At 48.1% G+C, this 23,891-nt stretch overlaps 7 protein-coding genes across 7 annotated transcripts; 5 read left to right on the top strand and 2 right to left on the bottom strand.

The window, feature by feature from the left end:
- The first annotated feature begins 519 nt into the window (after nt 1–519).
- F4812DRAFT_447376 (UV excision repair protein Rad23) lies at nt 520–2,941 on the top strand. Its single transcript, XM_047935737.1, has 7 exons — nt 520–814; nt 927–974; nt 1,084–1,156; nt 1,238–1,317; nt 1,376–1,690; nt 1,737–2,225; nt 2,283–2,941. Exons 1-7 carry the CDS (start codon nt 797–799, stop codon nt 2,406–2,408), a joined length of 1,149 nt encoding a protein of 382 aa, XP_047785650.1. The 5' UTR covers nt 520–796; the 3' UTR covers nt 2,409–2,941.
- A 34-nt stretch (nt 2,942–2,975) lies between these two features.
- Nucleotides 2,976–5,824, bottom strand: F4812DRAFT_447367 (uncharacterized protein). Its single transcript, XM_047935736.1, has 2 exons — nt 4,164–5,824; nt 2,976–4,079 (listed from the first exon to the last, which is right to left on the bottom strand). The coding sequence occupies exons 1-2, from the start codon at nt 5,541–5,543 to the stop codon at nt 3,606–3,608; spliced, it is 1,854 nt and encodes a 617-aa protein (XP_047785649.1). The 5' UTR covers nt 5,544–5,824; the 3' UTR covers nt 2,976–3,605.
- Nucleotides 5,825–6,324: 500 nt separating this feature from the next.
- Nucleotides 6,325–6,876, top strand: F4812DRAFT_251832 (uncharacterized protein). Its single transcript, XM_047930737.1, has one exon. The coding sequence runs from the start codon at nt 6,459–6,461 to the stop codon at nt 6,741–6,743; it is 285 nt and encodes a 94-aa protein (XP_047785648.1). The 5' UTR covers nt 6,325–6,458; the 3' UTR covers nt 6,744–6,876.
- Nucleotides 6,877–6,909: 33 nt separating this feature from the next.
- On the top strand, nt 6,910–9,369 carry F4812DRAFT_251797 (E3 ubiquitin-protein ligase BRE1). The gene is made up of 4 exons (XM_047930735.1): nt 6,910–7,122; nt 7,179–7,239; nt 7,311–8,917; nt 8,976–9,369. The coding sequence occupies exons 1-4, from the start codon at nt 7,009–7,011 to the stop codon at nt 9,147–9,149; spliced, it is 1,956 nt and encodes a 651-aa protein (XP_047785647.1). The 5' UTR covers nt 6,910–7,008; the 3' UTR covers nt 9,150–9,369.
- On the bottom strand, nt 9,328–10,866 carry F4812DRAFT_251803 (DUF1183-domain-containing protein). Its single transcript, XM_047930736.1, has one exon. It carries the CDS (start codon nt 10,520–10,522, stop codon nt 9,590–9,592), a length of 933 nt encoding a protein of 310 aa, XP_047785646.1. The 5' UTR covers nt 10,523–10,866; the 3' UTR covers nt 9,328–9,589.
- A 2,518-nt stretch (nt 10,867–13,384) lies between these two features.
- F4812DRAFT_463867 (P-loop containing nucleoside triphosphate hydrolase protein) lies at nt 13,385–17,753 on the top strand (the record flags this gene model as incomplete). Its single annotated transcript, XM_047938278.1, has 5 exons — nt 13,385–15,158; nt 15,212–15,801; nt 15,858–16,068; nt 16,129–16,175; nt 16,323–17,753. 5 exons carry the CDS (start codon nt 13,385–13,387, stop codon nt 17,751–17,753), a joined length of 4,053 nt encoding a protein of 1,350 aa, XP_047785645.1.
- Nucleotides 17,754–21,430: 3,677 nt separating this feature from the next.
- Nucleotides 21,431–23,809, top strand: F4812DRAFT_251638 (uncharacterized protein). The gene is made up of 3 exons (XM_047930734.1): nt 21,431–21,700; nt 21,756–22,552; nt 22,618–23,809. Exons 2-3 carry the CDS (start codon nt 22,052–22,054, stop codon nt 23,212–23,214), a joined length of 1,098 nt encoding a protein of 365 aa, XP_047785644.1. The 5' UTR covers nt 21,431–21,700; nt 21,756–22,051; the 3' UTR covers nt 23,215–23,809.
- Nucleotides 23,810–23,891: the final 82 nt, after the last annotated feature.

Here is a 23,891-nt window from a genome sequence, read left to right as displayed (position 1 = left end):
TGAAACAGGTAACAATATAGACGTGTGTATCCAAGTCATATTATAATAAATATTGATAATGAATATATACCTGTACGTACCTAAAGTAAAGTAATGTCTCGTCCGTAAAGTTTTCAGATGTTTGTGAGATTTTATCTGTTATTGAGACCTAAAGTTACATAAAGCACCTTCTAGTTACCTCCTATGAGGTATGTACTTAACGTAGATTATAGGTAGGTACCTAAGGTAAGTTGGAAGGATCGTTATACAGTTTGTATGTTACCTGCTGTTGCCTCGTGTTGCGTGCACACACAGTAAAGATGTGGTATTTTTAAGGTAGCCCCACCAATTGGACCCCGCATATTCAGCGGGTAACACGTTCATTACAAAACTATGTAATTCGTACATGCATCTAAAAAAAAAAAGTCAGGACATGTAAAAGTGTGTATGTAAGCAGGCATTAAGCAAGGCAGTCAGAGTCAGGCCTAAGTAACCCAGCAGCGCTAGCCGCCGCCACTGCCCGCCGCGACACATCATTAACTGCTACCTGAAATTCAAGACTCACATCAGACTTTCCACTCCCGTTACTTTCCACCAAAAAACCAGTTTCTTTTTTTTTTTTTTCGTCTGGTTAAAACTACAAAACCTTTTCCAGATCCCAACCAGTTTTTAATTCACATTACCGAATTACCTGTACCAAACGATCGCCGAAGACAATTTTTCTTCAGTCTACTCGGTTTTTTTACCCCTCTTTAATTAACCACCATCGTTATCGTAAACCTTAGTCGCAGCTATTTTGAAGCTGCCCGCCGCCACCATGAAGGTCACCTTCAAGGTAAGCATCGCAATATTGATACCAGCAAGAGTCTACCCCCCGGCTCGAGCTGGGCACCATCTAGAGCATTCATAATAATTGAATATGCTAACTCTTCTCAACCCGTCTATAGGAGCTCTCGAACCAAAAGTTCACGCTCGACATAGAGCCTACCGATCTTGTATGTCGTCATGTTATCGCCGACAGTTACACTTCCAAACCTAAACTCCGTGGTCTATCACGTATACCACATTTACCACAATATATCATGTTCTAACTGGGGAAAACAGATTTCTACCATGAAGCAAAGAGTTGCCGAAGAAAAGGGATGGGACGCTAAGGCTCTGAAGCTCATCTACTCCGGTATGTTCTTGTTTTCTTGTTGTTTCATCTGTACTACAATCGGTTATATACCCAAGTTACCCGAATACTAACCGGAAATAGGCAAGATTTTGAAAGATGAAGATACTGTCGCAGCTCACAAGATCGAGGAGAAGGGCTATGTCGTTTGTATGGTGAGCAAGGTATGTTGTCGCATCCGAGCTAGCTGAAGCATATAGACTTTTTATTAACGCCTCGAAGCCTAAGCCCGCCCCAGCTGCCTCCGCCGCGGCTGCTTCATCAAGCGCTCCTCCTGAGACACCCGCTCGAGCCGTCGCAGCAACTCCTGCTGTCCCGGCTGCTCCCACCCACTCATCTACCGCTGCCGCTGCCGTCCCGGCCACACCGTCGCCCGCACCCGCCGCTAGTAGTGATGACAACTCTATGGCTATGGGCGAGGCCCGAGCTGGTGTAATTGCTAATATGGAAGCTATGGGATTCGAGCGCTCTCAAATCGAAGCTGCCTTGCGTGCCGCTTTCTACAACCCGGACCGTGCCGTCGAATACCTTTTGAACGTAAGTGCAATCACCTACTATGGGTTTCTTATCTAACACGATATAGGGTATCCCAGAAACCGCTCGTCAACCGGACCCCCCTCGCGAGGCGGCTCCCGCTCAGGCTGCGACCGGCGCTACCGGTGCTGCTAGCCAGCCGGCCGAGGGCGAGGGCGAGAGAGGTAATGTCAACCTCTTTGACCTGGCTGCACAACAGGGCCGAGGAGGTAGCCGTGGAGCATCGGGTGGTTCTTCCCAAGCAGCAGCTAGCGTTGCCGCTGCCGCCGCAGGTGGTCAGACTCTAGGCAACCTAGATTGGCTGCGCAACAACGCTCAGTTCCAGCAGCTCAGACAGGTGGTTCAACAGCAACCCCAGATGCTCGAGCCAATCCTGCAGCAACTTGGTGCAGGAAATCCCCAGCTTGCGCAGCTGATCTCTTCAAATCCCGAGCAGTTCCTGAACCTTTTGGCGGAAGCTAGTGACGACGATGCACCCCTTCCTCCTGGTGCTCAGACTATCTCGGTCACGGAAGAAGAGCGTGATGCCATTGAGCGAGTATGTAGATATATCCCACTGATGTATGTGCTGAATGGAAAGCTAATGTGAATCTAGCTATGCCGATTGGGCTTTAACCGTGATGCGGCGATCCAGGCCTATTTCGCCTGCGATAAGAATGAAGAGCTGGCTGCAAATTTCCTGTTTGACCAGCCGGAGGACGATGAACCCCCTCAGAACTAAGTAGCACGATGTCCTCCTATGTCATCTTCGTCTCATGCTATTGCGATCTCAACGAGCCATCCTCGTTAACGATATCCGAAGTAGCGCCTCACCACCGCGCTATTACAACAACCCCTTCGTCTTAATGGCTATTATTCACTCTCCATAATGCGTTGTTCTGTCGGGAGGAGGATCTTCAAAAGACCCCGTCAAGGTACACGGCAGGGGGGTCCTTTGCGAATTTTTCCCACCCTCTTCTCTGCCCAAGGAAGAAAAATAAACAAAAACCTAAAATACAAAACTTTGGGGTTGAGACATCCATCCACCTTAGCTCAGTGGCCTGCGGGTTGTCTGTTCCGCGAGGGGAGATGGCGAGGGGAAAAAAAACCATGTCTAGATGAACCGAGTCCGTAGCTTAGTTCTGAATTCTACGGCTTTTTTTTTTAATCTCCCAGCCTTTCTTTCTGGCTCTTGTTTGTGCATTACGGCTACCGGCTACCGCACCCAACCTAGTTTTAGGTAAATAATTTTCTGTTAATGAAGTGATACTACTACTACTGATGTGCACTTATGATGTAGTAATTGGGATGCCACGAAAAAAAGAAAATTGAAGTAAGTCCTCATTGCACAACTGGTTGCAATAAATAAATGCTTCTCGGCAGCTACCCTAAGTACCAGGTATCTAGGAGGTAGGTAGGCATAGCTGCCCTACAATCTGCTATTCGACCGTAAACACAACTCGCCTACATTACCTTAGGTTAGGTACCTAGGTAGGTACATAACTGGTTGTACAGAGGCTGTAGAGAAAGTAAGAGTCAGAATAAGAGAAACAAACCAGTCGAACCAAGGCAAGGTAAGGCAAGACAAAGGTGTAAAGTAACATGCATGTATGCTCTTTCATCAATGCTATCGTAGGCTTGCCTCCCTCCCTGCCTGTCTCCTTTTTTGGATGTGTGTATGTCCATTACGCCGATAATACCGTAAATCCCCCTTCCCCTTCCCCCCTTTTTTCAACCCTTTACGAGAGGTTTATGTATAGTACATCTCGGTTTTTTTTTGGTGTCTTTTCTATGGTCCGGCTCTTTATAAGCAAGCAACCAAGCAAGCTAAGGAAACAGGGTATCAATAAAAAAACAAGCTTGCGGGTTGTTGCTGCTTAGGCCATTCGTCCCGTCCGTCCGTTCATCCATTTCGCAAATCCCACTTTTCCCCCCTACCTTAACCCTCAACTACTATTTCCTCTGTGACCGCATACGGATCATCAACTCTTGCACTCGGCTGACCGGCGGCCTGAGCGCCACCGGCACCTTGCTGCTTCTGCCCATTTTGCTGTTGTTGCTGCCCACCCGCCACCGCCACCGCCACCTCATCATCATCATCAATCAACCCAGCGGCGCGCCTCTCCTCCCTCAGCCGTCTTAGGTCCTCCTCGTGCTCTTTAGCGAGTTCGGCGTGCTCGGCGAGGATGGCTTCGCTCTCGCGCCACTCGGGCTGGTGGGCCTTGTACTCCTCGAGGTCGATGCTGACGCGCTTCTCGCCGCGAACCATGACCGCGGCGTTGATGCGGCGCGGCCGCTGGGCTTCCTCCCGGTTGAACTTGAGCTTGATCGCCCGCCGCGTCTTGCCCGGGAACATGCTCGCGATCGTCTCGAAGTCCGTTCCGAACATGCTGAGGAGGCGGTAGAAACGTTCCTGAAAGGGGTGTGGGTTAGTATTGCTCATGGTTTTTTTTCCTTAGGCAAAGGGTGGAGGGGAGGAGGAGGAAATATGACTTACAGTATCCTCCTCGTTCCAGTGATTCGCGCCCGTTCTGCGGCTCTCACGTCTAAACGATGCCGAGGTGGTCAAGTGGGAGAACTCGTCTTCTTCAACTGTTTCGAGAGACGACATGTCCCGGTGTGCCGCGTGTCGATCTACCACGAGCGACTCTTGGTTGATTACAATCTGACCATCAACAACTTCGTAACCGACAGAGTGTGCGCCTGCATCAACTGAAGCCCCTAGATTTCTGGCTCGTGCAATTGCGGACTCTCTTCCATTTTCCTCGCCGTCTACTGGAGTGCCGGCACGCGAGGCCTCTTCTCCATCGAGAGGTAGCCCCATAGCCTGTCTCTGCTTTGCTAATCTCTTCTGACGGAATCTTTCGCGTGCTTGCCGCGCACGTTCCTCGATGGCATCTGCGTGCTTGAACTTCTTCCCAATTCCCAAGTCCCTGGTCAAATCGGCCATTTTCGTGGTACTATGATCAACTGTTTGACTTTCTGGGTCCTCGATACTAAGCGAACGTCTGCGACGTCTATAAGTCTTTTTAGCCTGGGGTTCCCCTTCCGTTCCTTCCTCTGATACTGCTCTATTGCCATCAGCGGTAGGTTCCTTGCGGGGGCGCCTTTTCTTCGGCGCGGAGCCCTCTGTAGTAGTAGCATCGTCATCATTGCCTGTAGCAGTCTTACGCTTGCGGTAAACCCTTTTCTTCTTCGGGGCAGCTGCGGGGGGTTCGTTAGCCGGGGTAGCCGGGGTAGAGACGGCAATCGTGTCGGGGACGGGAGCAGGAGATGGAGGGGCAGTGGGCGGTGCGAGTCGGCTCTGTACGGACGCGGTGGGGTGTGGTAACGGTATATGTCCTGTAGCAGCGGTTTCTGGTGCCGGCGTTGGTCGTACCGGTTGATCGATGGGAGGCGAGATAGAAATTGAAGGCGACGGTCGTGGAGGCTTATCTACGGTTGGGATTGGTGCCGGTGCTGTTATTCTGGTAGTAACACTCGGGATAGGTGTTGGCGCAGGTGCTGACGGTACTTCGACAACTGCGGAAGAAGCTGTTGGGGGTGGAGTTGGCCCAGGCGTGGTAGATACTGTAGGATCTTTTCGGACTGAAGTAGATGGCTGCTCTGGTTCAACTTGTGGCGTCTCTGTGGGAATTTCCTTTGCGATTTCTTTCTGTGTTACTGCTTGACTGGGCGACTCAACAGAGGGAGTAGGAGGTGCGGTAGGCGCGGGAGTTGATGCCTGTGAGGAAACCTCAGTAGTCGGAGCTCTAGTAGTGCTAGCAGATGTAGATGCAGTAGGTGCTTGCGAAGTCGAGGGAGCACCGCCTGGTCGACGAGGAGCGACCTTTGGCTTGAAGGACAAGCCTCCGGACTTCTTCAGCATAGAACTCATGGCTACTGATGCCTAAGGGTTGCTATGCTTGAAAAATTATCTTGCGCATTGCCTTGTCAATAATTGGTTTTTTAATTGGTCTCTCAAATTTGGAAATCTGTGTCTTGCCGAAGTTAAGTTGTTATAATGTATTTCGTTGATAAGCGATTGAGTTGATTGAATTGATTGAGAAAGAGAAATATCCTTGGGTGGGGTTGGTGGGATAATAACTGTAAGCCGAGATTGGATGACTGACCGTACCTTTTTTTTTATTTTAGTGGATACTCTAACTGGACTGCTGGAACTTTGGAAGGAACATTAGTGTAGAAACATGTAACACGGGCCACCGAGGTACCGCAGTACTTCTGTAGGCTGCTTGACTCGTTATCTTTTAAGCCTTGCCCAAGTGACTACTATGTACAGCCAACTCCAGTTAACTGGTGTCTTGCGCATTGTGACTGGGAAAGCAGAGGAGCACGGAAGGCACGCTCTTGCCTGCCCCAGTCCCAGTTCCAGTCCCAATTCAGATTAGTGTTTTTTTCTTTCCTTGTGGGCTTCTTGATTGCAACTTCGATTTTTCGTTCTCCTTCAACTCCTGGAGCCCAGGCTTCGTTTTCTTCTACTCTTCCATTTCTTTCCCGCCCCAATTCCTTGACGACAGTTTGCATCTATCGGCGCGAAAAGGCAATCTTTTTCTCTAGCTAACCTCTAGGTCAGCACACAACTTTTTTTTTTATTAATTTAAGGGGAGGCACTTGTACTATTTTAATTTTTCGAGCCCTTTCCGTCTCCAGCCCTACTTCGCCTTCTCTTTTTCATTGCAACTCCTCCTTTTTCGCCGGTCCCGTTCGCTTGCCTGGTTACCGCCTCTCGTTTGTTCAGGGTTACGCATTCTACAACTAAAATTCTTCTGTCCTATTCGATTTATTCAGTCTCATGCCTCTGTCCACTTCGCCTATAACCGCGCCTCTATCGACTCGCATCAAGATGGAGGACCGTAAGCGTCCTGCTTTGAGCAGTGCTGATGACATCGCCCCTCCCAGCAAGCGACAGGCAGTTAACGGCAGTAGTAAATCTAAAGACGACGCTGACGCGAAAGATGAAGCCTGGATTGAGGTAAGTCTCGCGGTCGCGAGTTATTCCTCTTTGAAACAATACCGCCTACCGAAACACGGCTTCCAACGTCTTACCGTCGCTGTTATCAGGGCGATTTCACCCTAGCACGAGACCTTCGTAGCCTTTGTTTCAAATCGTCATCAGGATATTCTACTCACCATTTTAGTACTGATGCGCGGCTCTGCTGTCATCAGCATTTAATCCTCCCACCATCACATAATATCCTCCCGTACTTTAATATACAACCTGATCCGAGTTGCCTCGTTATCAGATATACTCGCGCCACCCAACATGATACGTATGAGGGAAATGGAGTCGCTGACAGATATGAATTGGCTAGGATTATCAGAAGGATGCTATCTACCGACAGATGCTCGAGTACAAACGCGAGAAGAATACCCTCGAAACTCAGCTAGGCGAGGTCAAGAAGCGGTCGGCACATCATGACGACCACATCCGAATTGTTGACAACTGGTGGATACAGGTGTGTTTGATTTACCAAAGCCGAATTCGATAACAAAATACTAAACTCAATGGCAGTTACTCCAAGAGGTACAGTTATTAGTTGAAGGAACCATACCTTTCCAACAAGGATCTGACAGTGAGAAAACCCTCCCTTACCCCGTGTTTTTTTCTTCTTTTTTGGATTCGTTATACTAAGACTATATCTAGACCAGCCCTTTTCGACCCATACCCAATTCAAAGATCTGGAAGAGTTCGAGTCGCACCTGAGTGATAAGACTTCCACCATTAAGAAGATGGTCGAAGCGATACTTAACCGTCTTAATGGAACTCGTGGCGCTGTGGCCCCTGACATTTCCGACCTAGAGAAAAAGGTCAATGCGCTCTTATCTCAGCAGAAAGAGTTTCTCGTGAAACTCGATCGTCTCTCCAGCGATAAAGAGAGCCTTTCTGAACAACTAAATATCGCGACACTACGATACATGAAGGCAGAAAGAAGACTCGACCGAGCTAAGAGTGCCCAAGTACAAAAGCTTGAGCAGCAGGCATTAAACCATGTATCTACTAAACCAGCGGTTCAGGAGAATGGTGTGTCTTCGGATGAGAACAATACAAACAGCGAGGCGTTGCAGTTAGCTCTCCGCGAAGCCAATGCCGTTGTAGAGCGGCAAAAGGAACAGCTAGAATCCGCTTTAGCTCAAAATAAGAGCCTACAGGAAGAGCTTACTTCTGTACAGACCCGACTGACGAACTTGACCGACGAAGACTATTCTCGCACCGAAGTATTCAAAGTATTTAAGAGCCAGATGGAAGAGCTTCTCCGCAAGGTCAACAGTTTGGAAGCAGACAACAAGAGTCTCAGAGCAGCGGCCGAAAAGCTGGAAGCCGAGCGCGAGTCTAGCCGTCGAAAGGTTGAAAGCGAGGCGCAGGCGCTGATTGCAGAACTAGAAGACCAGCTTCAACAAGCAGATACAACCCTCGCACGAGTGAGGTCCGCGCGAGACGAACTTCATGCAGATGTTACGATGCTCAGGGCGAGCAAGGAGCAAGAGAAAACATCTATGGAACACATGAAGGAGTTAGTTAGTGCTAAAGAAGACCGAATTGCCGCTCTAGAGTCGGAAGTCCAACGACTACATCCCAGCGAGGATGTAGATATGACACAACACCCGGATATCGATGTCCTCTCCTTCGAGGAACTAAGAGAGAAGTATAAGAAGTTATTGAAGGACTACAATTCGATTGAGAGCGAGTTACCAGGTATGGCACATGCGGTCAAAAAGTTCCAGGCTCTTGCGCATAAAAAGGTCATGGATCAAGCGGCTATGGAGGAGCGGGTGGCGTTGGCTATTGCCGAGAAAAGCAAGGCGGATCAAAAGTACTTCACGGCGCGAAAGGATGGTGACCTGAAGTTCGAAGCGATCCAGAAGCTACGTACCCAAAACAGCAAGAGTACCGAAATCATCTCGCAGCTAAAGGAGGTGGAGGCTCATAACCGAACCCTCGTAACGAACCTGGATAAGCAACTTGCAGATCTAAAGCAGACGAACGCTACGGTTATGGCCGAGAATAGGAAGCTTGAGACGTCGAGCAACGAGATGGCGCGACGCTTCGATGCATTGAAGCAGCAAGTTACCGAGCTGACGAATTTGGCAAAGTCCAAAGACTCCACTACTGCGGTCGCCAAAGAGCGCGCTGCTACGTTGGAATCCGACGTAGAGAAGCTCAAGGTGCGCCTTGAGTCCGTATCAAAAGACCGCGATAAGTGGAAGGTTAAGTGCTTGAGTAACTCTTCGGAGGAGGAGGAAATGCTAAGAGTAAGTACAATACCTGACGATCAAAGGGTTCTCCAATTTCTAACATTTTTTTCTCTAGAGCATGGCAACGTGTTCAATCTGCAAAAAGGATTTCAAGAACACAGTTTTACGAACTTGCGGACACATTTTTTGCAGAGGATGCATTGATGATAGAATCTCTAACCGAATGCGAAAGTGCCCCGCATGCAGTAAAGCCTTTGACAAATCAGACGCAATGACTGTCCATCTATAGTAGACGCAAAGGGAAATTCGCAGGGGCATGATTGGGGATGCATTGTAAAGTATCGTCAAGAGGAAACGGCGTTGTTACATGTAAGAGTCGATGTACATACTAGTGTTTGTTTTGCAGACGTGGGTTCTACCTTGGAGAGAGCTGAAGAGAGCAGTCTCAGTCTCAATTCTAAGAGGGTTATTTAAGGGTTTCGAAAACTCGGGCCCAACCTATTTTGCCAGTGAAGGATGAGGCTTTAGTTTGCGCTGCACAAGGGGGATTGGTGGCTCATCGAGTGTATAGCTACCTAACCTAACACACCATTCGCGTTGCGCGAGGAGCTACAACACAGGATAGCAACTGCAAACAAATAGAGACTTAATAAGTGACCTGACAATTTGCAAAGGCTTTCATATTCTGCGTAAGACCCGGTGGTGATTCGTGTTGTTATTCTACATCAATTATCGTCGACTTGTTGATCCAAATCCTGTACCTTCGTATCTAGCAGAAGATACCGACGAACTAGATGGTCCTGCTCTTGATTCATAACTTGACCCGCTCCTTTCTTGGCCAGACCGTCGACTTCCGGCTGCATATCCCGCCGCAAGCCCAGTTGCAGCACCGGTCCAGAATCCAGGGCGCCAACCTTGCTCTCTTGCGGCAGACGAATATTTCGGTCCAGGATAAGGCGGCGGCGGATCATACGGGTCATTCCCACCGCCTCCGGGTCCGAAGCCAGGATCGAAGCCACCACCACCACCACCTCCCCAACGGTTATCTCTCGGTCGTCGCGGGGCATTAAGGTTATCCCTAGCGTTTACGCAGGCGCTGTAAATAATAATCATGCAGACAGCCGCGAACACCACGCCGAACAAAACAGCAGCAGTGTTACTCCACGGCGCTCCCTCCGGCGCGCCCGCAGCAGCAACAGCCACATCGGGGAACCTGGCCTCGCCGGCCTCGGTGAGGAGCAGGCGGTACTCGACGCCGCAGCTGCCCTTGAGCACGTAGGGGTCGTCGGGGGACGAGTAGCCTTCGCAGACGACGTCGGTGCTGGCGAGCTTGAGCTCGGGGGGCAGGGAGGCGGTGCAGGACCACTGGACGTCGTGGGCGTCGTAGGCGGCGCCGTGGTTCGCGCAGCGCATCACGTCCACCGGGTGCAGCGCGCACAGGGCCGGGGCCGAGACGCACCGCAGCTGCGGGATCGCGGGCACCCGTCTGTGCGTCGTGAGCGCGCCGTGGCCCCGGAGCGTCAGGGATTGCACGTCCGAGAGGAGGATGGCGTTTGGCGGCGCGGCGGAGGCGGCGGCGGCTGCGGAGGAGGAGGAGGGGGCTAGGAGGAGGGAGAGGAGAGGGAGGGGGAGGAGATGGAGGGGGAGGAGGGAGAGATACATTGTGAAATGTCTGATATATCGGATCGTATACGGACGGTTTAATTCATGTGTAGGTACATAAGTTTGATATTTGATATGAAACTACTTCTACCGAAGCAGCTAAGATCACGGCTTGACAGACAGCGATGACGTTGCGTAAACTAAGACCGCACGGCCGCTGCCACCGCCACCGCCACGGTATTTCGATCAACGATGTTAGGGTAATAAATAGTAAATAGGTATAGTATAGGAGCTTATTAGTCGTCGGGCAAGGCTGAAAGACGGGAGCGGGGCGGTAAGGTAGTAAAAAGTATTTGGGCTAGTTATGCATAAAGTCTAGGTAGGAGGTATGCATTTGAATACCTAATGTTATAGATGATTATGTACCTAAGTACCGGACATTAGCTCCCTGCTCACCCTTGATCAGCCGCACCACATGCAACTCTAGGAGTTACATAAGCCTTTTTTTTTTTTTTCTTGTCACATTGTATTTTATTGGACATTTTAACGGCCCGTTCAGAGTCAATTGGTTCCAAATTTCTGACAATATATCTCGTTGTCAACTATTTGTCTCACTCAACAGAAAGTGCACAAGAGGGAGGAAAAAAAACAGTTCGTCATGTTATGGGATTACGCGGCGCATCATTCGTCTTAAGCAGCAGAAATATTGCACGCGGGTCTCGAAACATGTAATAAATCTATATTGGATTCCGGTCTCTCAGCGTGCCGACGCCCGATGAACGGATGGATCCCAACAACGCAAGCTTCTAACGTCGTGTTTTATATTCGGCGCATCCTGACGACGATCAGCGTAAATAATATGGTTGGATGAAGGGTTGGGTTATTTAGTGTTTATAATGAGATGAAAAAGGAAGCGTAATGCGCCCTTCTTCTCCTTCTTCCCCTTATCTCGGTGTATATATACCAACTACGGACCCGGGCAGCAAGCTTTCATAACGAATAAGCTTCTAGACCGCCTGTAGCGGATACCAGAACTCGCCCGACTGCTACGCTAGGTAGTCTGAACGCGCAAGACTCAAGTTTGGTCCCAAACGAGGTGGCCAAGTTAGTATTGCTACGCAGTCGGGTGCCGGGGCCCCTTGGGAATCCGAGCGCCGAGTTTTGTTGTCTTACTTACATAGTAGCAAGACCATCTCGACCATCTGATAATCCTATAGGCTATCAATCCCGCTGCATACCTGTCCTTGGTGCATATATAACGGTCTTCAACTAGATGACGCACGTCATTCTTGCTCAGGTTGTATGCCTAATGCGCGAGCAAGTAAGTAGCTTGTAACAGTGGTATCATAGCGCATCGTATTATGGGAGATCGAAGATGCTAGGTATCAGCAAAACGGAGTGTGACTCTTTCGGTAAGACTGCTGACATCCCATCCCTATGCCTAGTATGCTCAACAACCCGGCGTTTAGTGTATATCCGCCGAGATATGTACTATGTAAATTAGCTGCCTGGATATAGCAAGGTAGCATTTGGGAGAAGATCCTATCAGAAATACAGAATTATTATTCATACCCACAATACTCGACGTTCGTTTTAGTTCGTTAAAAAATACATATCTCGTAATTCCGTCTTCAGCTTAGAGTTACTATGTAAGTGCTAGGTACGGATTAGACAGGCGATGCGGTGTCAGGTTACTGGGATGTGGGGTAGCCCCGTTTAATAACGTGTGGTTGGGCATGTGTCCTGCTGTCCTGTAATATACGAACACTACTTTATTTCATGTCTGTCCCATTTAATTTTCAGTCTGGTTTCATATTCGAATCCCGTTGCCGTTATAGAATTTGCATAGTTTAATGAACTTAACTATGAAGTTCGAATAAGTTGGCCGCTGCCCCTTTTAACAAGCTTTGCGACGAAACTGTAGCATCGACTAGCCTCTCTTAGTAACTCCCTAGTTCGGCTTATTATTACGGTACCTTGCACATAATAGGTACCTTGTACTTCGTACTTACTGTTTAGACACAATTATAAGACAATGAGTCAATGGAAATCTCAACAGGAACCGATCGATAGGGCTAAACAATATCTTATGAAGTTACCTAAGGTACCTATGCAACATAATTCCGTACACCTACTTACATAGCACTTGAATATAGTGTGTACCTAAAGTACCTTAGGTTAAGGTAGATACTTGAGGTACGAATTAATGTTCGTATATCTCGCTTTTCCAGAATCCTCTCCTTCTTAACCCACGCATCCAATTCCGAATTGACTCCCTCGCAATAACCCCACTTCGGGTACAATACGCTATTCTTTGGAACGCTACGCAACAGTTACCGGTTGTGAGTTTAGCGTTAAGCGTTGTGCTCGGGATTCTAGCATTCCGCGCCCGTCCTGTATAATTCCTATCAGATTGGAATATTCCACCGGTTCTACACCTACCTAAGTAGGAATTGCCATGCACCATGCAACCATTGGATGGATCCATCTCTACCTTGTCACTCTTTATTTAATTTTTTTTTTTTAATTTTTTTTTCTCTTCGCCTTCCGAAATTTCATGGAGAAAAAAAGAGGACAGGGTCATACGGAATTCGCGTCCCAATCCCGAGCGATGAATCATCAAGTGGGAAATTATAATACATCCCCCGTCCATGTTTTATTATACTACTGCATCCAGATAAGAAGCGAAATATCGCATTTATCAAGCTAGACATGCCCGGATCGTTGCGCTAAAATCCCAGCTAAGCCAACGACGACAAAGACGGACGACTAAAAAAAAAAGACAAGGTCTGGGCACACCGCAGTAACGGTCTCTCGGTTCAAGAACCTCCCCCCTTTCTTGCTCCCCCGTAAATAATCTCGTCCGGCGCGCGAGAACCTTCAACATCGTCGGTTCTTCAAATCTCACTTCTAAGCGCAGCCATGGCCAACGAGATCTCGGAAAAGCCTCAGATGGCCGCGGCGGAAGACCCCCCGAGTCGCGACTCCAGTCAACGTGACTCGGAAAAGGGTCGAAATTCTACTGGATCCGGAGCGGCGTTGGAGAAGGCGGACACGACAGTTATTAAGGCGGTTAAGGAATTGGATAACGACCCCTTCAAGCACCTTCCCGCCAATGAGGCGGAAATTCTCAAGAAGCAGGTCATAACACCTGACGTGAAGACTGGCGTCCTCACGTTATACCGATACTCCTCCCGGAATGATCTCATCATTATGGCCGTGAGCGCCGTTTGCGCTATCGCAGGTGGCGCCGCCTTGCCATTGATGACGGTCATTTTCGGTAACCTCCAAAATACCTTTCAGGGGTTTTTCCTCGGCACCACTGATTACAATGCCTTCACAGACAAGATGACCAGTCTTGTCTTGTATTTCGTGTACCTGGCTATCGGTGAATTCGTAACCATCTATGTCGCCACTGTCGGTTTCATCTACACGGGCGAGCATATCAGCGCCAAGATTCGCGAGCACTACCTTGAGAGCTGCATGCGCCAGAACATCGGCTTCTTCGACAAGCTTGGTGCCGGCGAGGTTACCACTCGTATCACCGCCGACACCAATCTCATCCAGGAAGGCATCTCCGAGAAAGTTGGATTGACACTGACGGCGCTGGCAACATTTGTATCCGCCTTTGTTATTGGCTTTGTCTTCTACTGGAAACTGACCTTGATTCTATGTTCTACCCTCATCGCTCTGTTTTTGGTCATGGGAACCGGCTCTCGTTTCGTCGTCAAATATACGAAGGATTCCATTCAGGCTTACGCGGCAGGAGGTAGCGTTGCCGAGGAGGTCATCAGCTCGATTCGAAATGCAGTCGCCTTCGGCACCCAGGACACTTTAGCGAAGCAGTATGACGCCCACCTCATCCGAGCTGAATACTTCGGATTCAGAAAGGCAGCTTCGGTCGCTTGCATGGTTGGTGGCATGTTCTGGATTATATACATGAACTATGGTTTGAGTTTCTGGATGGGCAGCAAATACCTTGTCGACGGTGTTATCCCGCTATCGAGCGTCCTCATCATCATGATGTCGATTATCATTGGTGCTTTCAATCTGGGTAATATAGCCCCCAACCTCCAAGCCTTCGGCACCGGACTCGCGGCCGCAGCCAAGATTTTCAACACTATCGACCGAATGTCCCCGTTGGACCCCACCTCCGAAGAGGGTGAGAAACTGGAGAAGGTAGTAGGTACGATCCGCCTCGAGAATATTAAGCACATATATCCCTCAAGACCGGAGGTCGTTGTTATGAAGGATGTAACGCTAGAGATTCCGGCAGGCAAGACGACGGCATTGGTTGGAACATCTGGATCCGGAAAAAGTACCATTGTTGGGCTTGTGGAACGGTTTTACGATCCAGTGGCGGGCAGGGTGTTACTAGATGGGCACGATATTAGCACCTTGAATCTTCGATGGCTGCGTCAACAAATGTCTCTAGTCAGCCAGGAGCCTACCTTATTCGCTACCACGATCTACAACAACATCAAACATGGTCTTATCGGCACGAAGCACGAAAACGAGAGCGAGGAGAAACAAAGAGAGATGATCTTCGAAGCCGCAAAGAAGGCTAATGCTCACGACTTCATCTCGTCTTTGCCGGAGGGATACGAAACGAACGTTGGCGAACGTGGATTCCTGTTAAGCGGTGGCCAAAAACAACGTATCGCTATCGCGAGAGCTATCGTTTCGGACCCTAAGAGTAAGTCATAGCGTAACATGGAAGTGCGTAATTTCATCTAACTTAAATTCTAGTTCTTCTACTGGACGAGGCCACAAGTGCGCTAGATACCAAGTCAGAAGGTGTTGTCCAGGCTGCGTTAGAAGCCGCTGCTGAAGGTCGAACTACCATTACTATCGCTCACCGTCTTTCTACCATCAAGGATGCTCACAATATTGTGTGCATGTCGCATGGAACTATTGTCGAGCAGGGAACACATGACGAGCTCTTAGAACTCAACGGTGCATACGCAAAGCTTGTTAGCGCACAGAACATCGCTGTTGTTAACGAGTTGACTGCGGAAGAGCAAGAAGCCATCGATGCTAAGGACGAGAGTCTCATTCGTACGGCGTCCAAGGGTAGCAAGGCAGGTATCGTCGAGGATCCCGATGACAATATTCGCGATAAACTCAACCGATCGGCAACCCAAGGATCCGCATCTAGCAAAGCTCTTCGAGATCGCATACCCGAGAAAAGGAAAAAGTATTCGCTATGGACTCTGATCAGTCTGATTGGGTCGTTCAACAAAGAGGAATGGAAGCTAATGCTCTTCGGCTTGTTCTGGTCTATCATCTGTGGTGGTGGTAACCCAACGCAAGCCGTCTTCTTCGCCAAGCAGATTCTGGTGAGTACCAACCGCATTTTCCACCTCGTTTATTAGTATTAGCTAACTTGACATAGACGTTAGCTGTGCCTATTACTCCTGAGAACAGCCACCAGATCAAGAAGGACAGTGACTTCTGGAGTGCTATGTTTCTCATGCTCGCATTCGTCATGCTCATCGCTCAGATATTCCAGGGTGTTGCTTTCGCTAAATGTTCCGAGAGACTAATCCACCGCGTGAGAGAAAGAGCTTTTAGAGCTATACTCAGGCAAGATGTAGAGTTTTTTGGTATGTATAAGCCGCCTCGAAATTACGTTGATAATGTTCACGATCGCTAACGTTCAACAGTAAGTGTGATGTCCTCTCCATTGATACCCCGAAAAGCACTGCAGCGGGTACAAGTATAGACCTCTTGGCTGGGTCGTCAAGACGAATCGATCTAATAAGCCCCTATCCTAATCCACAACGTTCACCATACAACGGACGGTGTGAAAACTATAGAGTTGTAGGATCGCAAAGCTAACTAGATTTTCCTCAATTAGGACAAAGATGAAAATACCGCCGGCAGTCTCACGTCATTTTTGAGTACTGAAACTACCCACGTAGCCGGACTTAGCGGCGTTACGCTTGGTACTTTGCTTATGGTTACTACTACCCTTGTATCGGCGATGGTTGTCGGTCTGGCCTTTGGTTGGAAGTTGGCTCTTGTCTGTATCGCTACGGTTCCTCTTCTGATAGGATGTGGCTTCTTCCGGTTTTACATGCTTGCGCACTTCCAACGTCGCTCCAGGAGAGCTTACGAGCAAAGTGCTACATACGCGTCTGAAGCTATCTCCGCAATCCGTACCGTTGCTTCTCTAACTAGGGAGAACGATGTTATGTCACAGTACAGGAAATCTCTTGCTATTCAGCAAAGGGCGAGTTTGATGTCGGTACTAAAGTCTTCGACGCTGTATGCCCTCTCTCAGTCGCTTACGTTCTTGGTCTTCGCTCTTGGTTTCTGGTACGGCGGTACCTTGATCGGTAAGAGAGAGTACTCGCTTTTCCAGTTCTTCATTGTCTTTATGGAAATTATCTTCTCCGCTCAAAGTGCCGGTACTATCTTCTCGTTTGCTCCCGATATGGGCAAGGCGCACAGCGCGGCTGAGGAACTTAAGACACTGTTTGACCGAAAACCGAATATCGACACCTGGTCTCAAGAGGGTGAATCAATTCAAGCCATCGAGGGCAACATTGAATTCCGAGACGTCCACTTCCGATACCCGACACGACCTGAGCAACCGGTGCTTCGTGGTCTGAACTTGACGATTCGTCCTGGACAGTACGTTGCTTTGGTTGGTGCTTCGGGTTGCGGAAAGAGCACTACGATTGCGCTGTTGGAACGATTCTATGATCCTCTCGTTGGTGGCGTATTTGTGGACGGAAAGGAAATTAGCACCCTGAATGTCAACCAGTACCGATCTTTCATCGCTCTCGTATCCCAGGAACCGACCCTGTACCAGGGCACGATCAAGGAGAACATTCTCCTCGGAACTTCTTCCGAGACCGTTTCGGACGAGGCGATCGAGTTTGCCTGTAGGGAAGCCAATATTTACGAATTCATCCTATCTCTGCCGGACGGCTTTAACACGGTCGTGGGTAGCAAGGGTGCCCTACTATCCGGAGGTCAGAAGCAGCGTATCGCGATCGCGCGTGCGCTTATTCGTGACCCCAAGATTCTACTTCTGGACGAAGCCACGAGTGCGTTGGACTCGGAGTCGGAGCACGTTGTGCAGGCAGCCCTTGACAAGGCAGCCAAGGGCCGAACTACGATTGCCGTGGCGCACCGTCTTAGCACGATCCAGAAGGCTGATATCATCTACGTGTTTGACCAGGGCCGCATTGTTGAAGAGGGTACGCACGTCGAGCTTATGAGGAAGAACGGCCGATACGCTGAGCTGGTCAACCTGCAGAGTCTGGAGAAGACTCGATAAGAAAGGTCTCGACGATGCTGCTGCGATATTTGTTTGGATGATACCAAAAATTTTCCCACTCATTTTGATACATAGAAGATTCCCCATCTCTGTTTAGAAAAGGCAGCGCCGTCGCATGAGTTTGGTGGGAGGCGATGAGAGACGTCTGGGCCGACTTTATGCTACCTGCTATTTAGCATCGTATTGGCGTTTTTATTTTTATTTTATTTTTTATTTATCTTGGGGAATCTCCTTAGACGTGTCGATGAGAGAAGAATTGGGCGAGATGCAATATGATATGAGAGAGGGGGGCAATGTTTGAAGAGGGATGATGGATGATGGATGGATGGAGACTCAAAGGGGAACAGAAAGAAAAGAAGAAAAAAACTCTTGTCACATAGGTAGTCTAATTGTAAAACGTAATGAAGCACCACTTGAAGGTTGTAATGTTTATGAGGCTTAAGGGTAACTCTCCTAGGTTACCTGATATGTATGTATGTACCTGTGATTCAGTGTAGCTTGCGTAGGTAAGCACCTGATACAGCATTTTTGCTTATAGGTATGTATGTAAATCGAGACTTTCAAAATGGACTCACATATGTATATCCGTTAGAGATAGGATAGGTAAGAAGAGCTTGACCGACGGAGTTTCAACAAGTCGCGAGGTCTGACTTACCTACATACTTCCCGCTGCGGACGCGTAAAGTGCAGAGATATGTGTGTGATAGGTACCTACCTAGGTAGGTATACGAGGAATATATATCAGGCACAACCTTGTTCCCCCTCACCTCACCTCACCCTTCCTGAGACGGGCGAGACGACGAAATACATATCAGTACATAGGTAGTTGCAAACCCGAGCTCGTTTCTCCCTCGCTGCTGCCTCTTGCAACAGCTGAGATGGAGACCGCGTGGTGAATTCCATGCCGTCTTGGATTGTTGTACCTAAGGCTAGAGCGAATAGCTATCTACTTACCTAGCCTACCTTACCTACCTTAGGTACCTACGTTCGAAGGTAGGACTTCCACTTGTCTCACCTCACGTTCTGGCCACGAGGAAAGGGGGGGGCTTGCGTTGGATAAAGTAGGTAAAGTGAATAAAGTTGGGTTGTGAGCTGCATGCATGCATACATTCGTCGTGCCTACGCGCATGTGGACATGTGCATGTGTGGGTGTGAGTGTGGGTGTGTGTGTACATAGTAAGATGTTAAATGTTGGACAGAGCAAGGTGTCGTCTCGAACCTCTGGCCGGGGGGTGGATGGTTTGACTGACTCGTATCCAGTTTTTTAGAGTTTGTTCTGGCTCGTCGGGAAAATGCAAGAGCTGAGGTTAGACTTCTGGTGAGATGTTCGGATATTGGTTTTTATCTCGTGACGAATACCTATATATGAAGGGTTAGGGAGAGGCGCATTCATAAACCCGTGTAAGTAAGTGGTCTTTCACCTAACGCTGAAATTTGTTAGTTAGATGATGATGGTGGTGATGATGTTGGCTTTAACATTACATAAGTAGGTAGTATCTTAGTATGGCGCAGCAGAAATCGCAGATTGTCGTCGATCTACGATACGATGTAAGGCTTATGTTCCAAGATCGTTTCAGCGACGATCTCTTGCCGATCAGTTAAACTAGTATCGGTTACGAGATTGACGATCGATCTTCTTGCTCGAAAGTAATTTCGCACGTTTTAACCATCCCATCCAGTTATTTATTTCATAACGACTTTACTTTAGACTCTTTTTTTTCTCTCTTTTGCTTTTCTTGTCTCATTTCAAAACGTGGCTTTTTTTGTGCCTGGGAAGAGATGAGGAGGCTGCGTCAAATTTTGTTTGGCTTGGTGAAGATTTTATATAAATGAAGGTACATTGGCTACTTGCCTTGGGACGGCCGCGCGAACTTGCATTAATCACACGTATGACATATATTACATATTACATACTTCTGTAAAGCCTCCGGAAATTATCCATAGCAATACCTAACACATTACATACCTACCTTAGGTAGGTACGCTGTACAATAATATGTATGTTCGAAGAGGGTCTAGTTTGCGCAACGTATATATATCCCGAGGCTTCTCCGTGCTACATACACCCAGACATGCCAAAACTGCATCTTGCTTCTTCAAGCTGACTTCTTCGGAGGGTGTAAAGCAAAACAAGAGAATGCCTAGGTCTGGATCTTGTTTGCAAGAAAGGGAACCCGGGATCCTGGGTTTTTAATATGTACGAAATGAAGAGACAAATCTTGGGTTAGCGAACCTAATCAATGGACCCCGTCTTGGCTCGAAGCAAGGAATTGCTAGGTACCTATCTGTTTGTGCATGATGTACGTACGCGTCTGGCCTTGCAATATTACAACCCGATGCTACCTTGCACTACCGATCGTGATGATGATCCGGGCGGATGAACCGGAGCTGAAAAAAAGAAAGCCGTAGTTTTTTAGTTTGTAGCACCTTATTTGTCTTTGTATTAAGTGGTAATCTAGAAAAATTGAGACTACGAATAGACGACTCATTGCGTATAAGTGAGAGAAGATTAGTAGATACCTAGATAGTATATCAGCTATTGTTCGCTTCATCGCGCGCTATATTCTCTAAGCAGTGATAAGATGAACAGGGGTTGGTATCCGCTGCACTAGTAGTAAAATAACCCTAATGGCTGCTAACGGTCCAGGTAGACACAAGAAGCTGCAGAGCTAATTGTGCCTGGCATTAGTGTTGATTAATGCAGTAGTAGTACTAGCTTAGCTTCGTTTTGAGATAAGTTCTCTCTAATGAGCATAAGCCCACACGTGCGTATTGTACCTACATTAGTTACCTAATATCAATTACTTGGGAAAGTACTTTCTTACATGTCCGTGTTTGGCAAGTACCTCCTATGTAAGAGCGAAGTTGCGAGTCTCCGAATTTGCTGTGAAATTTCGTTTATGCAACCTCCGTCCAATCCCTTAGCCAACTTCCTAACTTCATCACAATAACAACCCCCCCCTTCTCCTCCCCCCTCCCTCCTCCCCCCATACACCCATCAATCGGGATCGAGTCGAATCGGAGAAAAAAAGACTCAGTTCTAGACTTACTTATGTACTACCATGTACTAGTCCTTCTGGAAAGCTCCTAAGCAGAGCCAAGCTCCCTTAATCGCCTGCTCACCATCTTACTGGTTAGACAGTTAGTATGCAGGCAAGGTAAACATTTCGTCAAGCAAGGAAGTCCTTGTCCATGTCCTTGTCCTTGTCCCGTTAACTGGCATCACCTCCTGAGATATGCCGCTCTCTGTGAGGTGTGAAGAAATGACATGTCGCCTGTACTATGTTACTCATGGCTGTGTGGTCATATATGTCATGTCCGTCCGAGGCAGGCTAATAAGCGATACGTAGTACATCACGAAATCGCACCACGACGGCGGGACTTATATAAGTTATTATGGCTTGTTTGAGGGTCGGTCCTTTACCAAGAAGCAGCCAAGGCCCAACCAAGGGGGGGGCTATAGGCCACCAACTTAATGCGCCACGGACCCCAATTACGATATCCTCTCAGTTGCATTTTTGACAGACGCCCGGCCTAGATTAGCGTCTTTGTCACTCTTGGATCTTGGGAAACATCGGATAGGCCAGCCGGCTTCAAGACCCAAAATGGGGAACGCTCGGGACCGTTTATACATATACCTACGCCGTTGCGCCAAGGTCACAGCGTAGCTTCGAGTAGAAAAATCATTCAAACCCCTCGGGTGTGTTGCTGCCACTGCTGCCACTGCTGCTACCACTTCCTTCTTACTAGTCTGGTCCTCCTACTCTTTTCGTCCTTAGGTCTCCATAGTATTATTACCTATCCTCATTACTCAGACAATCAGACAGTCAGACAGCACCTAGGTACCTAATCAACACCTATCACGAGGTGGATATTCCAGCTTCAACCATTTACCCCCGCCCGCTGCTTTGGATTTGCTACGGCATTTTCGTTGCATAAAAAGCGCCGTACGTTATTGGTATTTGACTATTCGCTAACGGGACGGACTCATTTACCCGTCAGTTTTTCTTCTTATATTGGCCAGCTCGTCCCCGCCACGGAGCTATTTGTTTTCATAATCCGCAGGATCATACCGTGTTCGGGTGGCCAAGGATCTATTAAATAATATAATAAGAGCGAGCGAGTGGTGGGAGCGGTCAAACTTTTCCTACCGCGCAACCTTCACTTAAAGCTTCGAACCCGAATTATCTATCGTAGTATTCGCCGGGTCACCACCGACCGGAGGCTCTCGAAGTCACCAAGTAATGTACGAACGAGCCGCTAATCGGTTACCTGCTTCGGGGACATAATACCTAATAATGCTTTCGAATCGTTCCTTCAGGTCCCAGTGGTCACTGCGCCGCGGGGACCCGCCATACCCTGCTATCGTTTCACCATACTACAAACAATGGATATATATGGTAGTGATCATCCTGATCATTTCCTCTTGGATTCCTCTAGCGGCTGCTACTTCACTGGAAGACACCCCACGATCGACTGAAACAAATCTACTAATTGATACGCGGATACCGGTTTTCGTCAACGGTCGCTGGCTGATCATGTCCCAAGACGAGCATCGCCAGCTCGTCCCCAGGCAGCAAGAGACGTTTACAGTCGACGTCTCGACAGCTACAGCTACTAAAGACGTATCTGTTGAAGCAACCTCTGTTGCGACAGGCCCTCTTCCCACGCCTTTCGACGGTGCACTCGCTGCGAATTTCTCCGGTGAAGATGGAGAGGGATCTTGCCTCGATTTTATCAACAGTTTTCTGCAGGACCCAACATTTCAAGCCTGTTATCCTCTTTCCTTACTTTTAAAGGTTTGTTTCTAAATGGCGTTCTGTCTTTTTTAGATGTAGGTAACTGACAGCGTTTTTATTTTTAGAACTCGGTTTCATTTTTCCAGGCTATGAAATCTGTAGTCAAAATCACGCAGGTCGTCGAAACAGCGTGTAAAGCAGACAAGCAGTCTTGCACTACTTACCTGAACGACCTTGCTAAGAAGCTCACATCCGACCAAAATTGCGGACAAGATTACAACGACCGAAATGACTTAGTGGTGCAGGCCTATAAGGGAATGAAATCATACGAAGAGATATACGGCGCCACGTGTTTATATAATGCGGACACTTCGACATATTGTTTTGTCAACGCGGTCACGAACCAAACAACTGCTTCCAACGTATATCTTTACAATTTACCTTTCAACTCATCCCTTCCCGAAACAGCTGTGCCTGCGTGCGACACCTGCACAAGCGAAACGATGAAGATTTATCAATCAGCGGCGGCCGATCGAAGCAAATGGATAGCGAGCACTTACGTCAAAGCAGCCGAACAGATAGACGCGAACTGCGGTGGGAACTTTGTCAGCGCAGCACTTCCCGAACCAGTTCAGAATAGTGCCGCGACGTCTATAGCAGAAGCACCATCTCTACTCATGCTATCAATTTTATTCGTGCTTATTTCGCACTGGTTTCGATAGCAGCTTACAAAACCCGTGATCGATATTTCGATTCAACAGCAATTCACTTCTTGGGGCGTCTTCGGAATAGGGCATAAGCATGAGCATACTGCATGCTTGTTTTAGATACGGGCTTGGGATACTGGATCGGGACGACTGCTTTTACGAAACGGTAACACTACACACCGGGGTACTTTTTTTTCTTTTTCTCTTCTTTTTTGATACCCACTCGATATTTCTCGGCTTTCTCTTCTTTCACAGCATAAACCCTTTTTTATTCATTTCTATTTATATTGTTAATCAACAACGACTTCCTTACTACTATTATGGAGTAATAGATGGAGGATTGCATACACGAGGAGATGCGACGCGAGCACATACGAAGTGGTACATGTTACCTCGAGGCTCTACCTAGGTGGACAGGTGTATTAAACTTGAGGTGGTGGCTCTTGTCGATCCGGATGCGTGTCTGAGACATAGGGCGAAGCACGCTTACCCAAGGCCATCGATCCTACGATTAAAATAGGAATTCCTGTACATAACTTGCAGCCTACCTCGTTTACTGTTTGCGTTATATATTACCTAGTCGACCACGTGGGTAGGCAGAATAGGCTAACCAAATAAGTAAAAAAAGATAATAATTGAACGTCTGTACCTAACATATACCATCGTGATCTGACACTATATATACACATTAC

Source organism: Daldinia caldariorum (genome assembly GCF_022478825.1).
Source record: "Daldinia caldariorum strain CBS 122874 unplaced genomic scaffold F4812scaffold_28, whole genome shotgun sequence".
NCBI classification, from domain to species: domain Eukaryota; kingdom Fungi; phylum Ascomycota; class Sordariomycetes; order Xylariales; family Hypoxylaceae; genus Daldinia; species Daldinia caldariorum.
Note: the sequence above shows the minus strand (reverse complement) of the source record. Positions and strands in the feature narration are given on the sequence as shown.

What these genes read in the sequence shown, in the direction of transcription:
- F4812DRAFT_447376 (XM_047935737.1), top strand. An exon ending in ACATAGAGCCTACCGATCTT is followed by an intron (nt 975 to 1,083) that starts GTATGTCGTCAT and finishes TGGGGAAAACAG; the next exon opens with ATTTCTACCATGAAGCAAAG. An exon ending in AGCGTGATGCCATTGAGCGA is followed by an intron (nt 2,226 to 2,282) that starts GTATGTAGATAT and finishes ATGTGAATCTAG; the next exon opens with CTATGCCGATTGGGCTTTAA.
- F4812DRAFT_447367 (XM_047935736.1), bottom strand. Translation starts at nt 5,543, where the DNA reads ATGAGTTCTATGCTGAAGAAGTCCGGAGGCTTGTCCTTCAAGCCAAAG. An exon ending in ACTGGAACGAGGAGGATACT is followed by an intron (nt 4,080 to 4,163) that starts GTAAGTCATATT and finishes CACCCCTTTCAG; the next exon opens with GAACGTTTCTACCGCCTCCT.
- F4812DRAFT_251832 (XM_047930737.1), top strand. Translation starts at nt 6,459, where the DNA reads ATGCCTCTGTCCACTTCGCCTATAACCGCGCCTCTATCGACTCGCATC.
- F4812DRAFT_251797 (XM_047930735.1), top strand. Translation starts at nt 7,009, where the DNA reads ATGCTCGAGTACAAACGCGAGAAGAATACCCTCGAAACTCAGCTAGGC. An exon ending in TTTCCAACAAGGATCTGACA is followed by an intron (nt 7,240 to 7,310) that starts GTGAGAAAACCC and finishes GACTATATCTAG; the next exon opens with ACCAGCCCTTTTCGACCCAT. An exon ending in AGGAGGAGGAAATGCTAAGA is followed by an intron (nt 8,918 to 8,975) that starts GTAAGTACAATA and finishes TTTTTTCTCTAG; the next exon opens with AGCATGGCAACGTGTTCAAT.
- F4812DRAFT_251803 (XM_047930736.1), bottom strand. Translation starts at nt 10,522, where the DNA reads ATGTATCTCTCCCTCCTCCCCCTCCATCTCCTCCCCCTCCCTCTCCTC.
- F4812DRAFT_251638 (XM_047930734.1), top strand. Translation starts at nt 22,052, where the DNA reads ATGCTTTCGAATCGTTCCTTCAGGTCCCAGTGGTCACTGCGCCGCGGG. An exon ending in CTCTTTCCTTACTTTTAAAG is followed by an intron (nt 22,553 to 22,617) that starts GTTTGTTTCTAA and finishes TTTTATTTTTAG; the next exon opens with AACTCGGTTTCATTTTTCCA.